Raw genomic sequence first — 26,184 nt, forward strand, 5'->3', positions numbered from 1 at the left:
GTCCTGATTTACCTACCTTAGATGATGTGACCATCTTGGGTCATTCACTGTGACGGGGGGATTGGCCAGACTGAGAAGGTACTGGAACCTCATGCTGTAAGATCCCAACTGACTTCTAGTAGGAGGGGGATGGCTCCCTGAAGGAAGTTCAGATGCCACTAACCTGAAGAGGGAATGGGTTAAAAAACAACCAAAGTGGTAAAAACACAAAATGGGTGACAAATGGTTTGCCAGGTATAATGCACATTAACACTTTACATAAAGACAAAGTTAGTCCCAACTTATGGATAAGGAAACTGAAGTTCAGAAAGTTTGAGTAACTTAACAGGCTCTCACAATCATAATATGGCAAAGCTAGATTTAAGTCCCGCAAGGCCTATATAAAACACAGGTGAAGGAGGTTTGTCTGAAAGAGAATAGGGGGGGTCAAGCTGACCTGGAAAAGAATGGGCCAAGCTTTCCTAGTCTGAGGGAAACTAGGATGGGGAGAGGGCTTGGTTATACCCAGAAATAGAGATAATTTACCCCAAAGCAAAGGAGATCGTTCATCACCTCAGAAGCTGAGTACTATGCACTCATTCTGGAAGACTTCAAGTACACAGGGCCCCTCGCATACTAGCAGTGCAAGTGACATGGCTGCTGGGTCTGACAGGTGGGGTTGCCTGCCAGCCCGTGTGAACTGGGGAGAGGCAGGCTCCTCTGCATAAACCAGTGCAATTGCATGTTGAAGACAAGGCACTCTTTTCATTTATAAACAACTGTAAAATTAACATACTTATTTATAAGTATTTTTTCATTTGAAAGTTCACCTCCTCAACTTTGTAAAGCTGATAAAAAATTTAGTCAATCATAATAATATGGATCATCCCTCTACTAAGTTATGGTAAGAAGTAACAGAAGTGGGATGAACTGTATTTAGATGCTATCCATTTGTTGAAGACAAAGGGAACTGGCTACTCTTTGGTGGTTCATCATCTGCCCTTTTTTCAAACCTCTAAAGGAAGGTTTCTGCTGCTACAACTCAAAGGACTATAATTAAAGGTTTGATTGAGTTCTGGGTTTTGGAACTGTTATGTTTCCCTGTGTTGGAGGAGTCATCAAGAGGGTGTGACCACCCGTGGACCTGAGAGCTGGTCCTGGGCAACTGGAGGCTCCTCACCCTTCCCCTGTCCTTTCAATGTCCTTTCCACCCACCATTCCCACTCTACAAGCTGTTTCAAGGGCACGGCCTTGAGCGAGCAAAGTATTGTTGAGCCCGTCTGGACTGAATATATGACTGAACCCAGGTAAGGTCTCTACAGAACTTTTGAGATTCTGGCGGATGGGTGTGAAGATCTACCCAAGACAAGCCTCCTATGTAAATTGCCTTGCTTATTAAACCTGCCACCTACCATCGTGGTTTGGGCTGCTCCTTTCTTCCATCTTTTATTGCCCTTCCTATATGGGGGCCAATTCCAGACTTCACCAAGGAAACTTCCAAGGTTCAGAACCAACATTCTACAATTAGGTCCATCTGAGTGGGAACAATAGAGTAACATGGTTTCCCACATTGCTAGCATGGTATCTGAGAATAAGAATAAAGACAGTGTAGTTCACTTATCCTAACAAGGGGACATGACTTTATTTTTGTTAGCCCAGTGTACACTGGCTTACCTGCCTGAAACCATCCTGTTATTCCCAGTAACTCTGGGAGTATCTGGTTCTCAGAACTCTGGAGTGTTCCTGGGGTCACTGACTTTCTGGGACTCACACTGTAGCTTATCAGAAGCACTTTCTTCCAAATTTTTATTAAATTATGGGGGTTACTTTGGTTAATAGGATCACAGGTTTCAGGTGTACATTTCTATGATACAAGATCTGTATATTGCTCTGTGCACCTACCACCCAAAGTCAAACCTACTACTCAGGCATAAGAAAAGGTGAAATGCTGCCATTTATGACAACATGGATGGATCCTGAGAATATTATGCTAAGTCAGAAGTACTTTTACTGGTGATCTTTGGAATGGCCATTGGCAGAGACTTGTCTGAGCCTGAATCATGGCAATAATACCTGGATGTTTTAGTCAAAACAGCAAGGTCCGCAAAATGGAAAGAATGGATGTATATAGGGACAGAGAAGGCAGCTTGGTCAAACTAATGATTATTTGGAGAAGGGAAATTATACACATTGAGCATTTTTTAGATGGCCATTCTATACACAGAAGCAGTTATAAATATCTGCTTGGCAGTCATAGCTCGGCTAGTACTTGAGTGTTCTTAAAACTGTACCATGCACAGGAGTAATGGGAGGGAGGATATTGTTAAAACGCAGGTTCTGATTCAGTAGATCCGGGGAGAGGCTCTGAATCACGAACCAGTCCCCAGGGGGTGCTGGTGCTGATGTGGGCAGTGCATGGAACACTCTTTGAGCATCAACTCTTCAAGTAACTTCTCTGGGCTTTGGTTGCCTCACATGTACAAGGTGGCATCTGTACCTTCCTCATAGGATCACTGAGAGAATTAAATAAGTAAAGAACTTAGAAGAGGACCTGACACAGAGTAAGCACTTCAGGATGATGACTATTATCTATGAAAATTGGGAGCAGTGAAATCACCACCATGGAGATTAAGTCAGAGTATGAATGTCAAGTGCTCCACCTGGGACTTGATGCATAAAAAGTGTTGGTCATGGACTTCCTGTGTGCCCAGCTCTTGATACGTTTTCTCACTTAATCCCTCCTATATCTGTGAGATAGGTACGAATATTCTGCCTCTTGGCAGATGTGCAAACCAAGGCTTAGTGTAATAAACTTGTAGAAGACCAAGGGTTTACTAAGCAGCAGAGCTCGGGCCAGGTTGCACCACAATTTGTGAACTTAGTCATGGACTTTAGTAATTTGCCTAAAGTCATGTACACCATCTCTGTCCCTTTCCCATACACAAGGCTGGGCCAATGGTGGCATACAGCATCCTGATTTCCTTGCCACAGACCCCTCTGTATTTGTTATAAGGACCCCTGACAATATCTGAAGAGATGTTCATTGTCTTCCTCATGGCCCAACAGGTTGAGAGAATCCTTCCTTCCTGCTCTGTTACCAGCAATTGTTACCAGCACTGCTTCTGTACCCACCATGCACTCAGCCATCCAACACAGAGAAAGCAGACTGGCATTTTGCTGTGTTGCTTTTGGAAAAGCTACTAACCCCAGGTAAGACTGATCCATGTCAGAAATGCAAAGTCAATGGGATGGATGGAGGAACATTGTACAATTCCAGAGACCTCCAAGTGATGGCGACAGTGAGGGTGTAATATTATGTTAGGTCAGTCTCTCTGGGAAGAGGTGCACATAGCAGTTTTGTAGGGGAGCCATTAGTGTCACACCCGTGGGGGCGGGAAGGAAGTACGTTTTGGCAGAAGAAAGCTGAACTGAAATGCAAAGGCCTCAGCCCCACAAGTAGCTCTGGAGCTGGGGTGACCCTTGAGTAGTCGTACCAAGTTGTCCCACAACTACATGACCAGCCACCGTGTACAGGTTCCCCCTGAGGGGGGGCGGATCTCTCCATCTGAGTGCAATGCCTGGCTACTCAGTGGAGGGTCATGAGCCACCAACAGTCCAGTATGAGGGGTCATGAGGGCCTCCGCCCTAAAGGGGGCACTGGGACTTATGGCTCAGCGTGCACTGCAACACATCACGCGGGTTTGGCAGTATTATGAAAACAGTGATAAATCTTGCTTTAGGAATAACATGATGCCATAGGCAAATCCAGAGACTGGAGAACAACAATGATTTCACTAATAATTGCAACTAGTCAAGGAAGCTCTAGTCATGCCTAGCCCTTAAAGTTTTCAAACTCAGTTATTGGATGAGAATGAAAAATAAGATGAAAGAACCAGAGAAATGGTATGCACAAAGTGTTTCAACCATTTCAGTCTATTCTGGATTTCCTATTTCCAACTTATACCAAATGCACTTGAATACACATATGTATGAGCATACCACCTTGGATATGGCTGCCTTTTAGAGACATAAAATCTCATGAATCAACTCCCTCGGGCTATCTTTGAAAGGAGCAGATAAATGAGTTTGACAGAAAACTTTTTGCTTGAAATTTTCCCTTCTCAGAGTGCATAAATTTAAGGGAAATGTCTGCCAAATGTTCAGTGATGCTCTGCATGGTGGCTTCTGGCAGGGACATACTGTACCAGCCGCTAAATGAATGTTTTCCTGAATCACTGACTTATCATTCTTTATTACCCTCTCTGTTCCCCCTTGCTTGCATCAAGGCCTTCTGAATAACTTGGGGAGGGATTGAAAAAAGAAGCAAACTTTTCTAAAACCATGAACGACACTGCATTGACATCAGTTGCTGAGAATGTTTGGTAGATGACACTGCAGTGATCAAGAAAGCCAGTCAAAGCCATTTCTTCAAGCCTAATGTGGGCAGTGGGGAACCAAGTGCCCCTCCACCAAAGCAGACTATCTGGACATTTAGGGCTGTGGCTTTGCCTTAAGACGCTTCTAGGAGAACAGAATGTCTCACAATGAATTGAGTCATATAATTTCCCTGCTAAAATCCTTCTCCCTGGGCTTAAAAAAAATTCCAACCCTCCCCCACCCCCCGCCCCGAGCTTGGCCTATCAAATGCTATGGAGTCCAGACCCTGCCCCTTTCCCAAACTCCTCGGAGCCAAGCCCTCATTCTCTGCACTGCTGCCACCCTGGTGATGCCCTTCAGGTTCCTCCAACACGAAAAGGCCTTTTCACGCCCATGGCCAGCACCCTGCCGGTTCCTTCTTCAATTCAGCTTTAATGTCACCTCTTTGGAGAGGCCTTCCCTGACCATGACCCTTCGTTTTTATTCTCTACTCTCACGGTGTGTTCTTGCTTTTCTTCATTGTGCTCACATACCAGAATTTGTAATTATTTATTTGCTTATTTCTTTGTTTATGGTTTCTTTCCCACCCTCGATTTTACACTGCGAAATGGCAAGGACTATAGTATCTACCTGTTCACCACTGGAAACCCAGTATCAGGCACACAGTAGGTCCTTGGTAAATATTTGCCATGGGAATGGACAGTGTCTCATCCAGTGCTAAAGTCCTGGTTTCTATTTTATAAAATACTCATAAATTTTAAAGGAAGGCTTTGTATGTATGGAGATATCTCACAGACATCAGCTGGATGTATTTTTAGGATGAGGGGACATTCTAAATTATTTTCACAACTAATGGCTCCTTCTTCCTGTTCTCACAGTGGTTTTGTTTCACTTGAGGTATAATTTGCCTACAGTATTACCCATATTTTAAATGAATTTTATGTGTGAATTCCTCCACAGAGCTCTAGATGGAGATGTAGAATGTTTACAACACCCCTGAAGGCTCTCATGCGTCCCCTCTCAGTCTCTATCTCCAAAAGGTAACCACTATTATTTTTATCAATATGGGTCAGTGTTTCTGAACATCATAAATGGAATCATACATCATATACTCTTTCACATTTGTTTGTTTTCTTTTTGCTCAAAAGGATGCTTTTGAGATCGATCCCTGTTGTTCTATGTCCCAGTAATTTGTGGGTTTTTATTGCTTTGTAATAGTCCTTTGTGTGAATGTACCAGTGCTTATTTATCCATTCTGCAGTTGAAAGACCATTTGGGTTGTATCCTGCTGCTGGCTATTACCAGCAATGCTGCTGGGATATTATTGTACCTGTGCTTTGGTAGATGTGAAAACTCACACTTGCTGGATGTACATCCTAGAGTGGACGGCTCCCAGGTAGGTGGGCATAGGCTTAGCCTTGGTAGATATATTACCGTTATTCCAAGGTGAAGGAAGCAGCTCATACTCCGCCTTGCTCCGTGTCGTCACCAGCACTTTGTATTTCCCCATACGCAATTTCAGCTACTCTGACAGGTGTGTGGTGTACCCCTTTGAGATTTTGATTTGCCTTTCTCTGATGAGGAGTGATGTTGAACACTTTATAATGTTTATGGCTCATACGGGTATTTCAGGTGCAAGTGTGTATGCATGAATTGCCAACATGTGAAATGTCTATTTAAGTAGTTTGACCTTTTTTTAAAAAAATGAATTACCTGCCTTTTTCTTGTTGATTTGTAGGAGGTTTTTTTGCTTGTTTGTTTTATGTTTTGGGCATGAGTTATTTAACACCTATATGTAGTGCAAGTATCTAAATTTTTAATTTAATTTTTAATTCAGTCTGCGGCTTCCCTTTTCACTCTCACAATAGTGTAATCTGATGAACAGGTGCTCTTAATTTTAATGAAATACCATGTACCCCCACCCCCGCCTTTTTTGATAGTGCTTTTTGTCTTCTATGTGACATTTTTGCCTACTTTGGGTCTCAAGGGTCCTAGTGCACTTGGGATGGCTTTTAGGACCAAGGAGGTGGAATAATGACTATAAAACGGGCTCTCTCACTTCTCCTGACCAGAGTCCTGCCGCCGCCGCCGCCAGGCCTCGCCGTCGGCCTCCTCCTTCCAGCGGCAGCGGCCGCCGGCTTGGCCTCTGCTCACACGCGGGAGGCCTAGGTGAGCTACGGCCGCCTCCGGGCCCCGGGGCTGCGCGGCCCCCCTCCGCCGTTACCCCTCAAAAATAGCCAGCCCCGCAGACAGTAAGAAACCACAGCACACGGACAAAGAGTCATTCACCAGGTATATTTGAAGTAGAAGCTCTTTGAGCTATACACGTGCACAAATGATTCAGTCGGTGGAAATCACCCCCTTCCCCCCATATTTAAACTTTTCAAACTTAAATAGTGCTAAAGAGGTTTGCATAATGTGTGTCATGGAAATGCTGAGGCAGTTCTGACTTGCACAGTGCTAGGAGCCTCCGTGGAAACCCTTCCCGCTCTCCCCCCTCCGAAAGCCCAGTCTGTGAAAGAATTGCTTGATCGGAGACAGGTTAACAGGGGCCCGTCGCTCTGAGTTCAAAACTAACCGTTTCCGTCACACATTCCGCTGAGTTTTTGTTTTATGGCTACACAGACCGGTCGTTTCAACTTTTACTAAATGTGGTTGGAAATGTCTGATGTGTTGTTTTCAAAGACTGAAAAGCCAAGTATTTTCTCGCATCTAGATTTTCTTTACAACCTGCATTGTGAAAACTCCAAGCTTAAAAAGCCAACCCGCAGAGGATTGAGAAGATTCAGCACAAAATGGCCGACAGTGGCCCTTCCCTGTTCGTCTCAAAGGCTGAGGGCAACATTTCTTCCACGAGAGGGCGACATTTCTCCACTAGTAAATCTAATCTCTCATTTGTCAATGAAAACCCGAAAACCTCCACAGCAAAGGAAAGTCAAAAGCATTTGCTTATTGTACACTCCTCAGATTTTACTTTTAAGAGGAGCCTTCATTTTTGTTATGAAAACTGGACTTTACAAGCAACGCTGTCCTCAGTTTCACCTATACTGCGTCCAGTGCTATATTGCTATATTCACAGTAGAACGGACTTTAATTTCTGAGTGATCAGCCTATGTTTTAAGTTTCCAATAAAACTAACATACACCTTAGGCAAAAACCACAGCAATCCTTCTATCGGTTGTGTTATTGTTCTTGTGTGTTTTTCTGAGGCTTGGGTAATGAAAGTATTTCCCCATTCCGTCGAAATTGGCATCTGCATCTAAAGTAATTCATTAAAGTACAGGAGTAGATGAGGCCTGGTACATGTAGCAGAAGGTAATGGTTCTATAGGTGTATCTTCTGTAATGCACTTTGGGCTAGAGAAATAGAAAAATCACATGTAACGAAAACAAGTAAGTTTTTGGGCAATATGGGCATTGCATGAGTAGTATTGGAGTACATTTATTTACCTGTCATCCTTCGCCTTTTAATATGCTCAGCAGCTGCTACATTTTGGAGATCTGGCTTCACCTGGATGGTCTACAACTGACATTAGCATCTTGACTTTATGTAAAAACAAGTGGTATTGATAGCAAAGATGTTGATTAATCATTTATATACTGGCATGAGAAGTTTTGTGCCCTTTCAAAATTCAGCATTATCCATAATAGAGTGTAATATTATTTGATTATCTGTATTAGTATATGAATGCATTCATAAGCAATGCACATATTATGCTTTTAAGCAGCAAATGGCCGAACAGTCACTAAATAAAAAACATCCAGATTTTAAAAGCACAGCTGAAACATTTGTACAAATATACAAAGAGAAAAAACAATCATTCAGACACCATGAAACTTTTGTAATAAATAGGTTTGTCTGAAATCAGTCTTTATCACCCTGGACAAGCCTCCCCAACGAGGCTGGGAAAGTTCTATATGGAAGTGGTGTTCAAAATCTACTGGGGAGTATCTTTGGGGCCAAGCTCAATTTTGCCTCCAGGAACTTTGACAGAGCTATGAAGTATTGACTCAAAATAGTAAATATGCCCAGACCTGTTGAGCTGGACGATGCTGATAATTTTCCTAATCTACATAGGACATGGCTGGATGCTGACAATCTGTGAGTTAATAATACATCCTCAAATCATGAAAATAAATGCTGGTGATCATGCATGTCCTGGGAATGTCGGGATGCAAAGGACTGAGTGAGACCAGATAGGGATACCTCATGCAGTCAAAGTCAAGTTTAATTATGGTCCTACTTAAGTGGCCAGGAATAAACAACACACACGTACATCAGGACTGGGACTGAAACAGCTCACAAACAACATAGGTGCTATTTGTCACTGATGTCTCTGGCTTGGATCACCATGAGAGAATGAAGATATAGGCTGTGCTGATTGTTTAATAAGTAATAAGAAAATACTACTTTTTTTTTTTTTCCTAGAACCTTCTATCTAAATAATGGATTACACTTGATGGGTATGATATGATCAGGAAACATATCACCTTTCCTAGCCCTTTTGTCTGAGAGGCTTGATTACAAGGGAGGAATCTCAAACAACCAAACACCCAGTGATTTAAAGGCAATTTTTTTTTCAACAAACAACAGGGGGGGAAAAGCATGATAAAGAGAAGACAGATATTATCATCGAGGTGGAGCGGTGAGCTCAGTTGGACACGGAGGGCGAGGGCGGCAGGCCAGGGCGACGGGTCTGGATGATTTTTGGCTTTGGGGAAGTCTTTGGATCCTCTTCCTCCTCGATGTCACTGTCACACACGTGCACGACCACGCTTGGGGTAGACTCAGTCCCTGCATGGAGCTCATACTTCTCTCCTGAAAAGCAAGAAAAATGGGGGTGAGAAGCAGATTCTTTGGTCATGTTTTCTTAGGAAGTGAGAAGAAGAATCTACAGTCTCAGGAGACCTGGGATCTTATCCAGGGGCAGCTCGGGGCTTTGGGGAATGGAATGCAATCTACCTGTCACTGTGTCTCAGACCTACCACCTGTCATCTGTATAACATGGAACAGGTCACTGAACCTCTCCTAGCCTCAGGTCCTTAACTTAAATGTCAAAATGGCAGTACCTCCACCCAAAAGGATTGTGGTGAGGCCTGAATGTGTCTGTTGGTGACTTATCAGTTTCTCTTTGATTTCCCAGCATTGCTGCTAGTTTCTGAGTCACCTTGAACCAATCACTTTACTTCTTTGCCTTTCGGATTAGGTAGTCTCTAAATTCTCCAGCTGGGCACAACTTATAGTAAGAGCTGCCCCAGGTTAGAACAAGTTTGTTGGGGATTTGTCATAGTTATTGGGGAACTGAGTTAAGTGACTATCAAGGTCCTTTACAGCCCTAAAAGTCTACCATTCTTAACTTGTTTATTTTACAGTCAAATGCTGTCAGCCAACTGGATTCCCGTTTGCTTTTTTTCACTTCAGGAGGTATTGAGTGAGCATCTCCTAGGGTCTGGCCCATGGCTAGTCATAGAGGTTACAAAGCACAACAAAAAAATTGTCTTTCACAAGAGCACAGCCCAGTGGTGGCATTTGGAAACAGGAAGTGTCACAATATTCCATGGTAAGCGCTGGGTGGCAATATATGTCAAGGACTATGGTACCAAACCGTAAGGAACAAGTAACTCTAAAAGGCTGTCTAAGGGAGGTGACAGTTGACCCGGGTCTGAAAGACAAGGAGGAGACCTCCAGCTGGTGGAGCAGGAAGAGGGGGTGTTCTCAGGGCTTGCAACTTCTCAACTATTGACATGCTCACCTTAATCTTCTCCTGACTTCCTATCCGTTACTTCCTATCCTTCATGAATCAACAGAAAAATCTATAAGCAATGTCTCCCAGACATACTCCTGTTCAGTGGCTCTCCAGGTCTCACTAAGATCAAGTCCTAATTTTTTAGACTAAGATGGAAGACTCTGTACAACTTCATCAATCTTTTCCAACATAACCTCCATCGATTCCCTATTTGCTTTGGTCAAACTGGTTTACCTGCTGGCCCCCTAACTGTGACAGCCGCATGTTATACCCACCAACCCAACAACTGCTATTTGGCATAGCCACACCTCCCCCTGGGATTCCCTCCTAGTCCAGGGGCCTTGCCTGTCATCCTCAGTCTGTGGTGGAAGGTGCTCCATCTGGGCCACGAGAGCAAGTTTTGTCAGTTCCAGGTCTAGGGTACTATTTAGGTGCTACTGTGTGCATCTTGGTGAAAACAGCCCACTCTAGCAAGGTGGTGTGAAATTCTGCGTGCTGACATTGGGGAAGGAGGAACACTGATCATGCAACAAGTATTAAAGCTCTTCTGAGTCACACTGGGAAGGATTTAAACATTCAGAGTAAGCTACTGTTATGGACTGAATTATGCACGCCCCCCCCCAACCCCTGCCAAAAAAAAGGGTGTTGAAATCTTAATTCCTAGGACCTTGTAATGTGACTTTATTTGGAATTAGGATCTTTGCAGATGATTAAGTCAAAATGAGGCCATTAGGGTGGGCCCTGCTTAAAAATGGCTGGTGTCCTTATAAAAAGGGAAAAACAGGATGGGGGCAATCACACAGGGAGAATGCCTTATGCTGCCACAAGCTGGGAACCACCAGAAGCTAGAAGAGAGGCTGGGGTAGGTCCTTCCCTAGCACCTTCAAGATGGAGCATGGCCCTGTCTGTGGCTTGGCATAGGACTTCTAACCTCCAGAGGCTGAGTCAATCAATTTTGGTTGCTTAAACCTCCCAGTTTGTGGGACTTCGCTATGGCAGCCCTAGCAAAGTGATGTAGCCTCACACTGCTAAGAGCATTCTCTTTCTGTGAAGAGTCAAAGAAGTCTTCACTGGACCCCCCTTGGCCTCCTGGTGTATAGAGCCAAGGCTATCCTGGGTGGGGGCAACAAGTATTTCACAAAGATGGAGCGTGACACCTCCAGCATTCCCCTGGATATTGGCAGTGGCAAAGAAGGGCAGAACTAACCAGAGCCACAGAAGCATGGGTCATACAAACTCTGTAATTTGAAGTCTAGATCTGGTGAAATTGCCGGCAGAAAGAGCTGTGTCAAAAAATCTTAAATCTCTAATATAAATGAGCAGACACAGCCCAGTTTAGATTCAGGAGAGGACAGTGGCACAAACAGGGGATGTGGAGCAACACCAGGAGGAGACATTCGACGGGATCACTCCTGCTATACTTCGCTTGCCCCCCCATGAAGACTAGAAAATGACAGCACAACTTAACGGCACTGCCGTCCACCACGCAGTTATTGTTACGTGTAGTTGCAGCTGTGGTGTGCATATAGCTGCTACTTCTATAAAGCTCATTTAAAAGTGTTTGTTCCATTCTCCTTAAAGTACTTTGTCATTTTTGTCAATATCCCAAGGAAGAAGAACCATTTCAGATATTGCTACGGAGAGGAGCCTCCATGAACCGACTTTATCTGAGAGGTGCGTAAAAGGCGCCAGGCCAGGGCTGGGCAGGCTGGCTGGCGGCACCTTTGAGCAGTGGTTCTCAAACATCTAACAGCTTACTGTTAAAAACAGAGTTTTCCAGGATGAGGATGCAACCCTGCAAATTCTGACTTAGTGACCTCCACATTGGTGCCCCACACCCTCAGCGGCTCCATTGTCCCAGGGCTTTGTGTGACAGGCAGGGGGTGGTGGTCCCAGGAGCACACTGGGTGCTGTAATGCGCCCCCTCTGGTCCTCCGTGATGCATCACGACTTTTCATTGGAAAATTTTAGCAGTGCAGCTAGAGGGCAGTGCAGGGCGGGGTGCTGAGGGTGCATAAAGGAAAAGAAGCAGGGAGCCCAGGTCAGCCCTGCAGCCACTCCCAGTCCCCGGCGCTAATTAAGCTCTGACATTCTCATCTTGGTTTCTGGGAGAAATGGACATCTTGCAAAGTGCCACAGCAAACGGTGACTGAGCTCCCTGAATCCAGGGTTTCTTCAATTTTCTCTTTCCTTGAGGCTTTGCAGTTCTGAATGAGAGACTCTCTCAAACAAGACATGGAGGAAGAAGTAACATCTGAGTAATCAAATGAGGTGGCTCTTGCTTCTGTGGATAGAATTTCTTTGAAGTTCATATGTTGGGAGAAGTCCCTTCTGAAGAAACACAGGTGGCTGCCAAAGTGTCCTTCATGGCTCTGTTGGTTGTGATACAAGGAAGATGGGAGCAGCAGTCTCCTGTCCTGATAGGCAGGGATGACAGAAAAAAGTCACCCACAGCAGAGCGGGCGTGGAGATTGTGGGACCTGGGCATGAGGAGGTCACACAGGGACCCTGGCCACAGGGCTGACCAGACGTCCTGCCCTTTCCCTCATCGGTTGGTCAGAAGTTAGCTTTTTTAAAAAAATAGTAATAAAGTACACATTATGAAGCTAGCCTTTTGATCAAACCATTGGTTTGCCCTGGCTCGGGTAAACAACATTCCCTACAGATCCCTCTGGTTGCAACGCGTTTACTCTTCAAAAGTGGGTGCCTTCCTCTCAGTCTAGGGGTCCTGGGGCCCAGTCAGAATGGGGGAGGGGCAAGCACAGTGTGCAGGGCACACTGTGGGGGAACACCCTGTGCAGGACAAGTTTCACGTCAAGGTGCTAAAGTGACATCGCTTGGTAGTAGAGATATTTTATTGCTGTGATACCATTAATTCTGACATTTCACTGCTCTATTTTTGGAAACGTTCTTACTATTGAAATCCAGCAAAGCTAAGCAGCTGTTGAGAGCCGATGAAATAAGAAATTGCTTTGGTCTGGCTAGATTGAATTTCTCTTTTTTTGGCCTCTCTTTCCCTTTGGGCTTAGGCTTTGTCCTCCTGTACCATTAAGGCTGATGTCAATGTTGCCACCTTGCATGGGGACCAACTGAGCTCAGTAGGGGACAATCCATGGTGCCTTATGCTCACAGTGTGGAGCAGGTCATGTCCCAGTGCAGTGGGCAGGGCCATGCAGAATAGCATCTCTTGTGAAGGAAAAGCAGAGTTTCACCCAACACACTCTCACTCCTTCAGTCTGTATCAAACTGTCCTTTCCTCTGCAAGCAGAAAGAAGGCCAGGGTCAAAAGCCCCCCCAAAATGCACTGATCAGGGTTTTCTAGCCACTCCATGAAACAAATTCCCAGACACACAAACACAAAGTCCTCTAGCACAAGGTCAAAGTTAAATTCTCATTCAGGCCTTTGTAACTGATGCAGGCTTGGCCATGGCTCGAAATAGATGCCAAAGTTCTGTCTCCTCTTTTCCTGAGCAGTTGGAGACAGGTTGCAGATGAAGTCCCTGTTCCTGCACGTCTGGAGGAAGAGGAGGTGCCCACAGGCTGCTTTCTGTCCTCAGGAGGGAGGAGGCTGAGTCCCTCTGCTGATGAGGTGGCTGGGGGACACTGACATGTTCTGGCACAATTACAGAGAAATGTGTTGGTGATGTTGGTCCCAGGGCCCCAGGAAGTTCTCCATCATGTTGTCTTTGACATATGGGCCATGAGTTGGCCCTTCCTGAATTTTTTCTAAAATAATCAGTATGATTATGCATGGTTTGCAAAAATCAGCATAATGCAGATATGTTAAGAGTCAGCTGGTAGATACTACAGATAATAATATATTTATGTGTAGTCAAGCAGAGTTGAGACTCTTCAGATTCCTAATAACTTGTGTGATGGAGAGAAAGAGAAACCTTCCTGAAACTTCCATGCCTACCAGAACAAGTCCTTATGTGACTTCTTCCAGGAATCGATGTAACCCCCTAAACTGGAAGCTTTCAAAATACAGCAGAGTTCAGCAGGCATAAGATGAAGGTTTGCTTTATTTCCCAGCATTACTGCTGTTTTTCTTGGAAGACTCCTTCTCTGGAACAACATGAGCTCCCCATTCTTGTCCCTCTGAGAAGCTACGTACGTACTCAGGCCTGATCTTACACCTGCCTCTTGACATACCATCTCCACCTAAGTCTGCTACTCTTTTCCAAACTCACATATCTAAAGTGGAATGATGTATTTTTCCTGTCAATCCGTGTTTACTTCCCAGCTAACCCATTTCTCTTAGAGCCTTCTAGACGCAATTCCTTAGAGCTGGTCATCCTCGAATCCATTCTTACTTTCACCCACTGTAATTAAGTCACAGAGCATCAGGGAATATCACTTTGAAACAGTTGTTGTGAGCTCCCTGTACACGCCCTGTCCACGGTTCACCTCCTCCCAACCAGAGGACTCTTAGCTGGTTTTCTCACCACAGGAAATAATCTCCCTGCCAGAATAAATTTCCTCAAAACATTTGGAAGCTTCACCTTTTCACTTGCTAGTGAGGTGGCTCTCAGTGTTCTATATTTCCACACCTCAGCTTTCCTCATCAGTTAAATGGGAATGACCACCACATCCTTGGGATACTACACAATAAAGAACTAGGTGTCAAGTACTTTATACAGTCCTCTGAAAATGCATGATACGATTTAAGCTGATATTGTGGTCATTGCTGCCCTCCAAAATAATTTCTGGTTTTCAATATGATGAACTAGTCTAGTTACACTACACTGTAGTTAAAGAATGAAGCAGTTGATTAATTGCAAAGAGCTTTGACTTAGTGGAATCACAGCTGGAAACAGAAGTAAGGGGTGGAAGATGACTTGCTGGGTCCCAAGTAACAGTGGGGTGTCATGACTTATGATCCTCAAAATTGAATGGTCCTTTCCCCCTTGACCACGGCCCTCTTCTCTCCTCATTGGTAAGTTCTTCTCCTTTTTCTTCTCTCTTCCCACCCATTTCCAAGTTGCCTTTTAAATGAGACTTCTGATTTTCTGAGAGTGTGAACCACATATTTATAATGTTTGTTTGATTAGATCACCTTTTCTATTATTCATTATTTTATCTGGTGATGTTTTATGTTTCAAACCACTGGAACCAGGACTTGAACTTCTTTTGTCATTGCTGCAGTTTAGGGTATAATTTAAGTGCTCAATAAATATGTTATTGATTTATGGAGGCATCAAGCTTGACTGTTTATGATGTACTGTGTAATGTCCAGTACACATGCACATGTGAATTTTCCCCCTAAAGTTAAACTCATGTAAGTTTTAGCTTTTCACCTGAGCTGAAAACTCTTGAAGGGCAGGTGTTTCCCTATTTTCAGTATGCTATCAGTGCTAGGACACAGAGACTTGCCATCTGCCTTAAACATAACTATTTACTGAGCACTAGCCAAATGCCAGACCCAGCTCTAAGTGCATCACACAACTTAGATATCTAATTATGACAGCAGCTCTGTCATGTGGGTTTATAATATCTTGTTCATATAGGAGGAAAATGAGCTCACACAGGTAGTAAATGGCAGAGCCAGGATTCAATCAAATTTGATCAAACCCTGTCTGACCTCAGAAGCTGTGCTGCTTATGACCACTCCCATTATTCCCACTGTTTCCATATTCTACAAGAGATTCTACTGGAAGGGAGCCTCGTTTTATCTTTTACTTTTAATACATTTTCATGGCCACTCATATTTTCAGTGAATATTTGTTCTCTAGTTAAGAAGGAGTATTTATTTCTTTTGCATCTTGCCTCTTTCTGTTTGGCGAATTGCTAGTTTTTCTAGGCATGATATTCAAGCAATGAATCTTCTCAAAAGACAGCACTTAATTATAAAAAGAAAAGGACTATAAATTATAGACTGAGTTAATCTACATCTTTTATGGTGACTTTGGACTCTGAAAAAAATACCCTCTATGTTTCCTTCTTGTTTTAAATTTATTATAGGTGAATTCTCAACAGGAAAGGTATGTTTTGTAGCTTCTTATTTCTGTTTTGCAAAGATGGTCATATTTCTTGCCCACATTGCTCTTCAATAACCTTGCCACTCCTTCATGAAGGACTGCTCTTGTTGTGTTCTCTCCCCTCAGACCTGTGCAGGCCTTTATAACTGCCTTGACTGATACAGTATAGCAGTAGTAACCAGTGTGACTTCTGAGTCAAGTCACAAAAATGCCACGCACTTCTAGCTTTCTGTCAGCCTGCTCACTCCTGGAACCTCACCTCCATGTTGTAAGGAAGCCCAAGCAGCCCATGAAGGGCTCATATGGAGAGGCACCAGGGCCCCTGACCCACAGTCTTCCTGAGCTCTCAGCCAACAGCCACATCCCACCTGGCAGTCATGTGAGCAAATCATCTTGAGAGCTGATTGGCCAGTTCCCTTCTGAACTGCCCCAGCAACAATGCACAGAGCAGAGATGAGCTGTCCTCATGAGCCCTGCCCAAAGGGAAGAGGGTGGGTGGGGGGAGGGAGAGAGAGAGAGAGAGAGTGTCTGGGAAGGGGAGCAGGTGACAATACTTTGTACCGTCCCCCTCTTTTCCCCTCTTCGTCTGCTCCACATTGGTACCTCTAGCTCCTTACTAGACAGTCCTTGCCTCTATGACTGTGTCACATTTGAGAACCACCTAATAAACAAGGCTAAAATGTAATTAGTGTGGTTCTTAATCACTCCCAGTGGTATCTGAAAATAAGATGGGGCTTTTTTTTTTCTTCATAGGGAATGTGTTGGGTGCGGGTACTGGCATTTTAGTAGGTGATGCCTGAAGACGCTAAATGTACTGCGACGTATAGGACAGTCAGTTCCAAAATATCATATTGAAAAACATTGAGTTAAGAGATTAAAATAGGCAATTATATTTTAATAAGAGACCAGGATATGGTTTGAAAACCAAGTTACAATAAATAGGTAACACACACTGGGCATTTACTATGTCTAGGGCTGGACATATGAATGAATATGGATTATACTTTTTGATGCTCACAAAAATCTGGTTTTACTCTTGAAGCTGAGGCACAGAGAGGTTAAAAAACTTTCTCAAGGTCACATTGCTACTCAAAAGTAGAGTCTGGATACAAACTCACATTCTGAGTTCAACTCATTCATCCTAAAGCAAGAGAAATATCTCCTTGTTGGAATTTCATTTATAGCTGGAGAGAGGAAAAAAAAAAGAGGAGGTATTCCTGGGCAGAGGGATTTATTGGGAATTTCACATCACAACTTTGATCTGAGAGTGGAGAAAGAACTTATTTCTAAATTGGAATTGGAAAGAGCGATTTAGTATTAAAAGAAATCTTATAAGATTCCAGGGATGGAATCCAGGTTGCAATTTTTTTAAAATTCTTTTGGGTTTCCATGAGCCCATATTTAAATCTGGTAGGTCTTGGACATGAGGGTGGGATCATCACTCAACAGCAACTCTGTCCCTTTTCCTTTGTGCACCTGCTATTTCTGTGAAAGAATGCCCTTTGAGCCACAGTGCCAAAGGCTATGAAGCAAAGCACAGACTCCCCCGAATATATCATGGGCAGTTAGTTTCAGGAACAGGCACATTTAAATAACAATCGCCACCGCCTGCACATCATTCTTTCTGGCTGGTAGACACTATTCCGAGAGCTCTACATACCTTAATTCAAATAAAGGCAGAGGAAACATCTGTCTGAGGATGTCCCGCTAATAGAGCAGAGGGATCGCTGCCATGAATGTGACAGTGTCTCTGTGCCAGCCCCCGGGGCTGAGTGCTTCACAAGTATTAATTATCCCGTGTTTAGGATGACCTTGAAAACTGTCAAACAATTACGGTTACTAAAAAGGCCCTGAGGGGTGAAGTACATTGGTCAAGGTCACCGCAAACAAGTGGTGGAGCCAGGACTCCAGGTGAGGTCTGTGGAGGTCAAAACATGGTCTCCACATTGGCTGTGATGTTTAGGGATAAGGTTGAGACAGTGCACACCATTGACTTCCCTGTCTCAGTAGGTCTACTATTTTCCTATAATGAGAAAATATTATTGACATGAATGATTGGAGTCTTTCTTCTTGTCCTACATCCTCAGCCCTTCCCCATATCAAAGTAGGAAAAAAGAATGGGTTCTTGGTAAGATGAAGGTGTGGGAGAGAAAGACAGAGAGAAAGGGAGGGAGGGAGGAAGGGGGGGAGAGAGAGAGAGAGAGAGAGAGCCTACTTCTGAGGTTTTGTAGTAAGTGGTGCTCTATTTCAATTAAAGAAGTGTGCGTATCTTCTGGAGGCTTTCCTCTAAAACTGGAATAGGGTGGCTGTTTGTCTTCATTCCCTCCTAAATTCCTTAGGATCTGAAGTACTTTGTGAGGATGACTGGTTGACTGCAGACCTGAATTAGTGGTTGCATCAAACAGGTGGAGACTTAGAAGAAAGGTCTAAGGAAACCATAGAGGGAGAAGGACTGGGAAGGTCAAGGTTGACCAGAGACAAGGGGACCTCTGAAGCTTGTGAGGTAAGGCTTGTCTGTATGGGGTGAGATGAAAGTAGCCGACAGGAAAGAAGAAAGAGCTGTTTGTCTGAGCTCTTTGTGTGCTTGGTCATAGAGTCATGAGGTTTTCTCCCTGGGAATGGTCACTCTGTTCTATGCTTCCCCGTATATGGTGGCCTGGCTAAGGAATAGCTATGGGATGCATGAGTGCACATGAATTTTGGTTATGCCTTCTGTTTTTCTACAATGTGCATGTTTTACCTGTGAATTTTTTTAAAAAGGAAGCATTTTATATTGCTACTCAATAGTGATTAAAGATCATTGTGTAATATATGCTGAGATGAAAACACCTTTACATTTTTTTTCCCCAGGGAGAATTCATTGAAAGGAGATGGAAAATTATGAGCATGTATTCCAGGATCAGAAATCTATGCCTCTTGGGTGAGGAATGACCCAAAGAGACTGTACCAACTACAGCACTGGAGACTGGCTATTTTATGTGCTTTTCGAATTTCTGATCAGAAAAGAGTAATTGTTTGAGAAGAACTAAGGCTTCTATAATAGTTACATGACATGCACCCAAAATATAGGTGTTCATGTATATTTTCAAAATGAAATTTTCTTTCCTTTTGAATCAATGAGCCTGGGATAAAAAATTGTCTTTCTTATAAGTTACATGAAATGGTGAAAGAAAACAATATATACATACGAAGCAGCAGACCAACAAAATTGCTTTACTATGGCATGTCTTGATGGAGAAGAATTTGGAAAAAAACTAAATATAGCAGATGTACGCAACTTGAAACTCGAGCACCTTTTTAAGCCTTCCTCTGCAGTTAACTAAAATTGATTTCCCTAACAAGAGCTAAAATTAGCAGGCAGAAAAAAGGGACTAGACAATGACTTTTCATATCGCTCCCTGCAGGCATTTTCAGTGACAATGAACATGACCTTCCAGAGCCACCTAGAGAGCGGAACAAAGACTGGCATTTCACGTCCCACCGCTGATTTACCACCCATTTAGCGCAGCCTACATCTCTATTTTGCCGTTTTTTGCTGATTGGCAGAGATAAGCTCTTTTGCTGGGCTGGGTTTTTGTTTTTCCTGTTTTGTTTTACATTCAAAAAGAACACAGCACTATACTCTCTCTGGAGTCAGGAACAATGAGTATTAGACCATAAGCCAAAATAAATATTCAGGTCTTTCTTCCCCTGGTCAGAGCCCGTCTTATTTTGTCTAGGTCATTGTTAAATGATGGCTTCTCTAAATTCACCAGGGGGACTCATACAAATGGAGAAAGCTTCTGTTTCATAGAGGTGATACCTGTCCTTTAGACAGAGCAGAGGAAGGCAAGCTCTGATCCACGTGTTCCCCTGGACGAGCCAGGAACACATTGAGCTGCTGCAGGGGGTGTGTTGTCGGGGTGCAATACGCAGAGAAATGAAATGTGCAGGAACCAAATGTATAAGTTGTTTTGCATTTTTTAAATTCCATTTTGCAATGATCTTGAATTTCTTCTGAGGAAATTAATTTTACTCTTCAAAAGATCATCTCTCCTCCCCAGGACAAGGGTGGTGGCTTGCACAATCTTCTCTGCTTCTTGCAAGTGGCAGAGGAACCTATTTAACTTATCAGCTGCATAGGCTTGGGCAAATTACTTAACGACTCTGTGCCTCACATTTCCCCCCTGAATAAATGAGAAAAACAACAATGCTTGTCTCATAGAGTTGCATGGAGCATTAAATGTGACAATATAGTAACATGTTTAGAAGAGTGCCTGACACACAGTAAACCCTATATGAAGTTTTAGTCATTGTTTCTATTTAAATTTTTTCTCTAATTTGTCTGTTTATTTACCTTCTCAATCCAAAACAAAACATACAATCATAGGGATATTTTCCAGAATATAAACTTGTTCTCTCTGATAAACCGAACTGAGAGACGCGCCTTCAGTGTTAGGTAGCCCTGGTCTCACATTGTGACATCCTGTTAAGGATTTCAAAGGCAACTCACAAGTCCAGGTTGATCATGGTTCCTTGGAAATTGCCCCATCCTCTCAAAGGCTTGTTTCAAGAGCCTCTCTAGAAGTTCCAGAATGTTCTGGACAATGGTCACCAGTCTTACTTTCTTAAAGAACAGGGGTGCTATTTTGTCTCTGCTTGTCTGAGCCAAGTCCTGTGTCCTCATCCTCACCTTTGTTCGCCATGAAGCGGTCTTAATAAGGCACATCATCAACAGCTTGATATGTTAAAGCTCCCACAAGCCAGTGGTTTGCTGAAGGGGCCCAGATGCCAGCCCTGGATCCTAGCCTCAGGATGCTCTTTCTTTAGACTTACTTTTGTCAGCACCTTTCAATTTCTGCATCTCTTCTCAGTCACTCAGCTCTGCCAATTTAGTGCTATTCGTCACTCCTCCCAAGCCAAACTCCACTCCTTCAGCTATCTGAGGTGCTGTTCTCTGCTCTCATTCTAATCTGTTTCTGTACTCCCGGAACTGAGGTAATCATCCCTTAACATGGTACAAGTTATAATTTGTTACTAAAATGATTCTGCCAAAGGATTAAAAATGAATTTTACTAAATCACTATTTTTAAAAAGTGGAAATGCTAGGAGTCATCTCAGAGAAAAACATTAATTTAGTGCCGCCTGGCTCAATTTGGCTAAAGCCATAAGAAAGCAAAAATTCACTAGTGAAGATATTATCGCTAGGCAGACTAATTGTTCCATCTATTTACTCCCTCAATATTTATTTTTAAGATTTATTTATTCTTAAATCCTCACCTGAGGATATGTTTATTGATTTTAGAAAGAGAGGAAGAGAGGGAGGGAAGGAATGAGAGAGAGAAAGAGGAAGAGAGAGAGAGATGAGAGAGACATATCGATGTGAGAGAGAAGCATCCATCGGTTTCCTTCTTCGTGCACCTTGACTGGAGATAGAGCCCCCAACCCTTTGGTGTACAGGTCAACACTCCAACTAACTGAGCCACTTGGCCTGGGCATTCAAGTTTTTTTTGAGCATCTGCTACATGCAAGGTGCCATCAAGCATTGGGAATGCCAAAATGAGTAAAACATGCATTCTCCCCTCAAAAAGTAGCAAAGACAGTAACATAAACAATAGAAAATTACCAGAAGGAGAAGTGAGTGTTTGTGCAAAGTACCAGGAGGAGACTGGAGGCATGACTCCTCATGTTGGCACCTCACTGGGGAGGGGACAGGAATGCGGGTGGGGTGGAGGCTGCCTCCTTGTTGCAGCTAAAACAGCTGCCAGAGGCCCCAGCCTCTAACAGAACTCTGATATTTTCAGCTTGATCGCTGGATACAAATCATTCATCTGTGTGGGGTGAGAAAGCTTCAAGGACACAGGAAAAGGATGAATGGATGACTAAATTAAGAGAAATAGCCTCAAATTGCTGTCAAGGAATGGAGAGAAAGTCAGCCCAGGGAATTCATCCAAATCACAGCTGTTCCACGGGATGCACTATTAATCATCCTTAAAAAGTAGGCAACATGTGAGATTCGCACTTGCGCACATAGTGCACAGGCCTTTGTTTGTACACTTACCAGCCCCTGGGGTAGGCTTTCTGGAAGTTACAGTGGTGTCACAGATAACTGTCAGTTCAGGGTTAGGGTGAACGTTTTTGCCCCTGTCAGAGCCCAGGGGGTCTAAAGTCCACCGAGGCAGCCGGTGTCCTTAACAGGCTATTGGATCTGGCCAAGTGGGGAGTCAGAAGAGCCAGGTTTGACAATGGCCTCTGCCACCAACCAGCTGTGTCACCTTGGCAAGCCTGTTCATCTTTCTACAGCTCAGTGTTCTGGTCTATAAAATGGGGGAGAGTCATAGTTCCTCTCTCTGCTTGTTGTACAGCAGGGCACTTCGGAAATGGCAGACAGTACAGGAACAGTGAGGCTCATAGGTGAGTAGCACAGTCAATGCATTTTTATCATTGTTGACAAGTCATTCACAACTCTAAAAAAAAGACTTTTTTTCCCTCTGCCTCTTTAAGACTATCTTCTTCTTCCTCCTCCCTTCTCCATGCCAGGCTTCAGGGGTATCCCTTCCGAGGCCTGATTCCCACTCCATCCATCCCTTCTGCCTCTGTCAGTCCCAGGTCACCCTGGTCCCTGGAAGTGCCCTCCACACCGAGACTCAGCGCCATTGGTTGTGAGGTATCTGAAACTTGCCCTTATCTTGTCTTTGCATCAAGCTTTGTGAACATGCACTACATATGAATTTTATTTACCATTCTGAATAAGAAATGATGTGAAGTTATTGAATTACCAGCTCCAAGTGAGTGGATAAGACACCCCCGGGCTTGACTGGTCAGAAAGCCTGACTCAGCCCGGCCTCCTTTACAGACAGTGAGGCAGGAAGAGCACGGCATTGGAAACCCTGTCATTGCAAGTCATTTCTCCCCATCTCTGGGCCTTGGGGTGTTCCCTCCTGTAAAGCAGAAGTTGGCATGTGACTCCTAGTTCCTCTAGCCAAGACCTTAGTGATTCTGTGAAGACTTTCATTTGTTGACATTCAGATCAACTGCGCAAAGTGTTCAAATATGTTCTTGTTAATATGTGTGCACAAGAGTCAAACATGCAGCGCCAAGGCCCTTGGCTCTGATTGGCCCATATTGGGAGTTGTGCTTGCCTGCTTCTGAAGCGTCCTGAATTACCGTGGGAAATGGCTCCCCAAGGCGTGGCTTGAGCAGACTCAGCTTTTACACCTATCACAGACACGATTCTCTTTGGACAGGGAATGCATATGCTCAGGATTCCTGTATGTGAACCGGACTTTCAAGGAAATCACACTGGAAAAATATCTCCCTTATTATTATACTGCTTCTTTCATCTACCTATCTTAGTTAGACACCTACTGCTTCTCGCAATGGCTCTTCTAGGGAAACCGATGGCCCTTTTAAAGGCCTCAGATGATGGGTAACTTGAGGGTGATTTCAAAGAAACCCACCAAGAGCTTGCTCTTGAGAGTCCTATAATTTAACTTTTAGGCCACACATGGGACAGCCAGTAATTCTGTTGCAGGGAGCGAGTAGTAACCAAATTAGCCTCATCCTAATTTGAGCATTCCATAGGGTGACATGCTCTTCCTGCTTTGCCTGTCAATTGCCTGGTTTTCGCACTGAAAGTTCCCAGGAGCCCCTCAGTACTGGGCAAACAGGACAGTGGGAGGCCCTAATACCCAGTTTTCTCAAAATTCCGTATATGTGAGAATTGGCATGTGTGATGGTTAAAACAGCAGTTTTCTGGAGTGGGTGATCCTGGCACAAGTATTTTCCTGCCCACACTAAGGAACTGAACTTCCAAATTTACCATTCCTGGCATTTGGCTATAGTGGTTCTTGAACTCATCTATATATCAGAATCACCTCGGAAGCTTTTAAAAAAATACTGATCCTTGCACTTGATTCAAGTCAATGAAATTAGAATCTGCTGGGGTGCAGTCAGGACATTGGGGCTACATATTTAAAGCCTCCTCTCACACCAGGAGCACTACCAGTAAATGGAGCAAATGCAATACCATTACTTCTCTTGGGATCCATGGTGCCTAAAACCTCAGCTGCCACCTGGTTGTAGCTCCTCCACCATTTCCTCTCCTGCTATAATACAGGACACACACTCAGGAAACATACTCTGGAGTGCAAGGTGGTAACATCTGCTGAAACTGAGGACAGTATCACTTCTAGGTATAAAACATAAAGAAATTTTGGGAAAAGTGGACAGGAGATATTCATGAGAATGTTAACTGTAGATTTAATTGCAATGGCAAGAAATTGGAAACAATCTAAATGTCCATCAACCAGAGAATGGATGCATAAAGAGTGATGGTATAGTCACCCAATGGAATACTATGCTGCACCAAAAATGAGTGAATCCAAGATACATATCCCAACATTGGAACAAAGTGACTATAGGATTTTTCTAAAGTTTGAAGCTACTGAGACCAACTCCTTGGGGACTTGGAAGTTTCACTTTGACAACCAGACTGTCTTGAAGCAGAGGGTTCCTGGTCACAACTGTGCCAGCAATAAAATGGGGTTGCACAGCATAGAAGCTTCCTGCCTGCTTCTAGAGTTCATGTTGTTTGTTCTGAGGAAATAACTTTACTGTAGTACAGACAGAAATCTCTATAATTAAGAATTAAGTAGTTTTTCCCCCAATCTTAAACTGTCTGCATTGCAATCCAACTGTCACATTTTAGAACTGGTTTCTGAGTTGCTTTTCAACCTTCTACAAAGTCTGAGGCTGTAGTCTGAGTCCTCATGCCTCTCATTGTCCACATACAGCAATAAATCCATTAGAAATGCAGATGTGACCATGAACCCAGAATTTTAAGGTTGTTAATCTCATTTGGCTTTTCCAGATTGCCAAGATAGGTTTATTTTTAGAAGGGCACAGAGCTTACCTGGTCCTAGTTTGGCCACAGCATAGAGTAGGTCGTAGTTGAGGACTGGGGTGGCATCGCTGATGGGCTGCCAGCCAACCGGAGGAGATGCAGGGGGTGAGATGAGAAACTGTTTGGCCGGCTGGGGTGGAGCCAAATGCAGTTTGTCTCCGTCTGTCTCTGGAGTCTGAACCTTTGACACAGAGTAGAAATGAAGACACATGATTCAATACAGCTCGGATGTACCATGAAGGTGCAGAGTCTCACTTTTAGACCTAATAATTACTCTTTATCACCCACCATGTGCTCAAATATCTTAAAATAATGGCTCTCATCCTTTAGTGAGCATCAGAATTGCCTGGAAAGCTTACCAAAATACAGATTGCTGAGCCCTACTCTAGAGTTTCTGACTCTGTAGATCTGGCGTGGGGCCCAAGAATTTGTGTTGCTAACAAGTTCCCAGGTGATGCTGATGCTGCAGTCCCCACATCCACCCAGACCCATCCTTCCTTACTTCCCTCCTTCTTCCTGAGCTGAAATTCACATAATATGAAAGTAACCATTTTGAAGTAAACAATTCAGTGGCATTTGGTGCATTTCCAATGTCTGCAACCACCACTTCTATCTATGTCCAAAACATTTTCATCACTGCAAAGGAAAACCTATACCCATTAAACAGTTGCTACCATTTCTGTCTCCAGGCAGAGCACGGCAAGCACCAATATGATCTCTACTTCTGTGAATTTACCTATTCTGACCATTTCATATAAACGGAGTCATAGAATATGTGACCTTTTATGCCTGGTTTCTTTCTGCTTAATGTTTCCAAGGTTCATCCATGTTGTAGAATGTATGGCTATTTCATCCCATTTTATGGTCAAATAATATTCTATTGAATGAATAGACCACAATTTGCCCACTTGTTCACTCACTGATGGAAATTTGGGTTGTTTCTACCTTTTGTCTATTGTGAGTAATGCTGCTATGAATATATGTGTACATGTATTTGTTTGACACCGAATTTCACTTTTCTTCGATAAATACCTAGCAGTGGAATTGCTGGGTCAGGTGGTAATTATGTGCTTAACTTTTTAAGGACACAAGTGGGGTTTTAACAGATGAGGAAACTGAGGTTTCTACAAGTCACACACATTATGAGCAGTGTGGGATTTGAACATGGGTCTAACTCCAAAGTCCAAGTTCTTTTTCTTTTGTAGTTTTTATTTTATTTC

The 26,184-nt window shown here is 43.6% G+C and overlaps 1 protein-coding gene across 4 annotated transcripts in view; it reads right to left on the minus strand.

The window, feature by feature from the left end:
- Window positions 1–6,636: 6,636 nt before the first annotated feature.
- RCAN2 (regulator of calcineurin 2) overlaps window positions 6,637–26,184 on the minus strand; it is a 259,476-nt gene continuing 239,928 nt past the window's right edge. For 3 of the 4 annotated variants that reach the window (XM_054569451.1, XM_054569450.1, XM_054569452.1), the window contains 2 exons: window positions 24,974–25,145; window positions 6,637–9,174 (listed from right to left, as the gene is read on the minus strand). In XM_054569451.1, coding sequence (XP_054425426.1) covers window positions 9,008–9,174; window positions 24,974–25,145 — 339 coding nt within the window. In that variant the 3' untranslated portion in view covers window positions 6,637–9,007. The remainder of the gene's footprint in view (window positions 9,175–24,973; window positions 25,146–26,184) is intronic. The other variant, XR_008528767.1, reaches the window with a different exon arrangement.

Source organism: Pteronotus mesoamericanus, unplaced genomic scaffold (genome assembly GCF_021234165.1).
Source record: "Pteronotus mesoamericanus isolate MK-2021 breed Mesoamerican mustached bat unplaced genomic scaffold, CSHL_Meso_final contig_20, whole genome shotgun sequence".
NCBI lineage: Eukaryota > Metazoa > Chordata > Mammalia > Chiroptera > Mormoopidae > Pteronotus > Pteronotus mesoamericanus.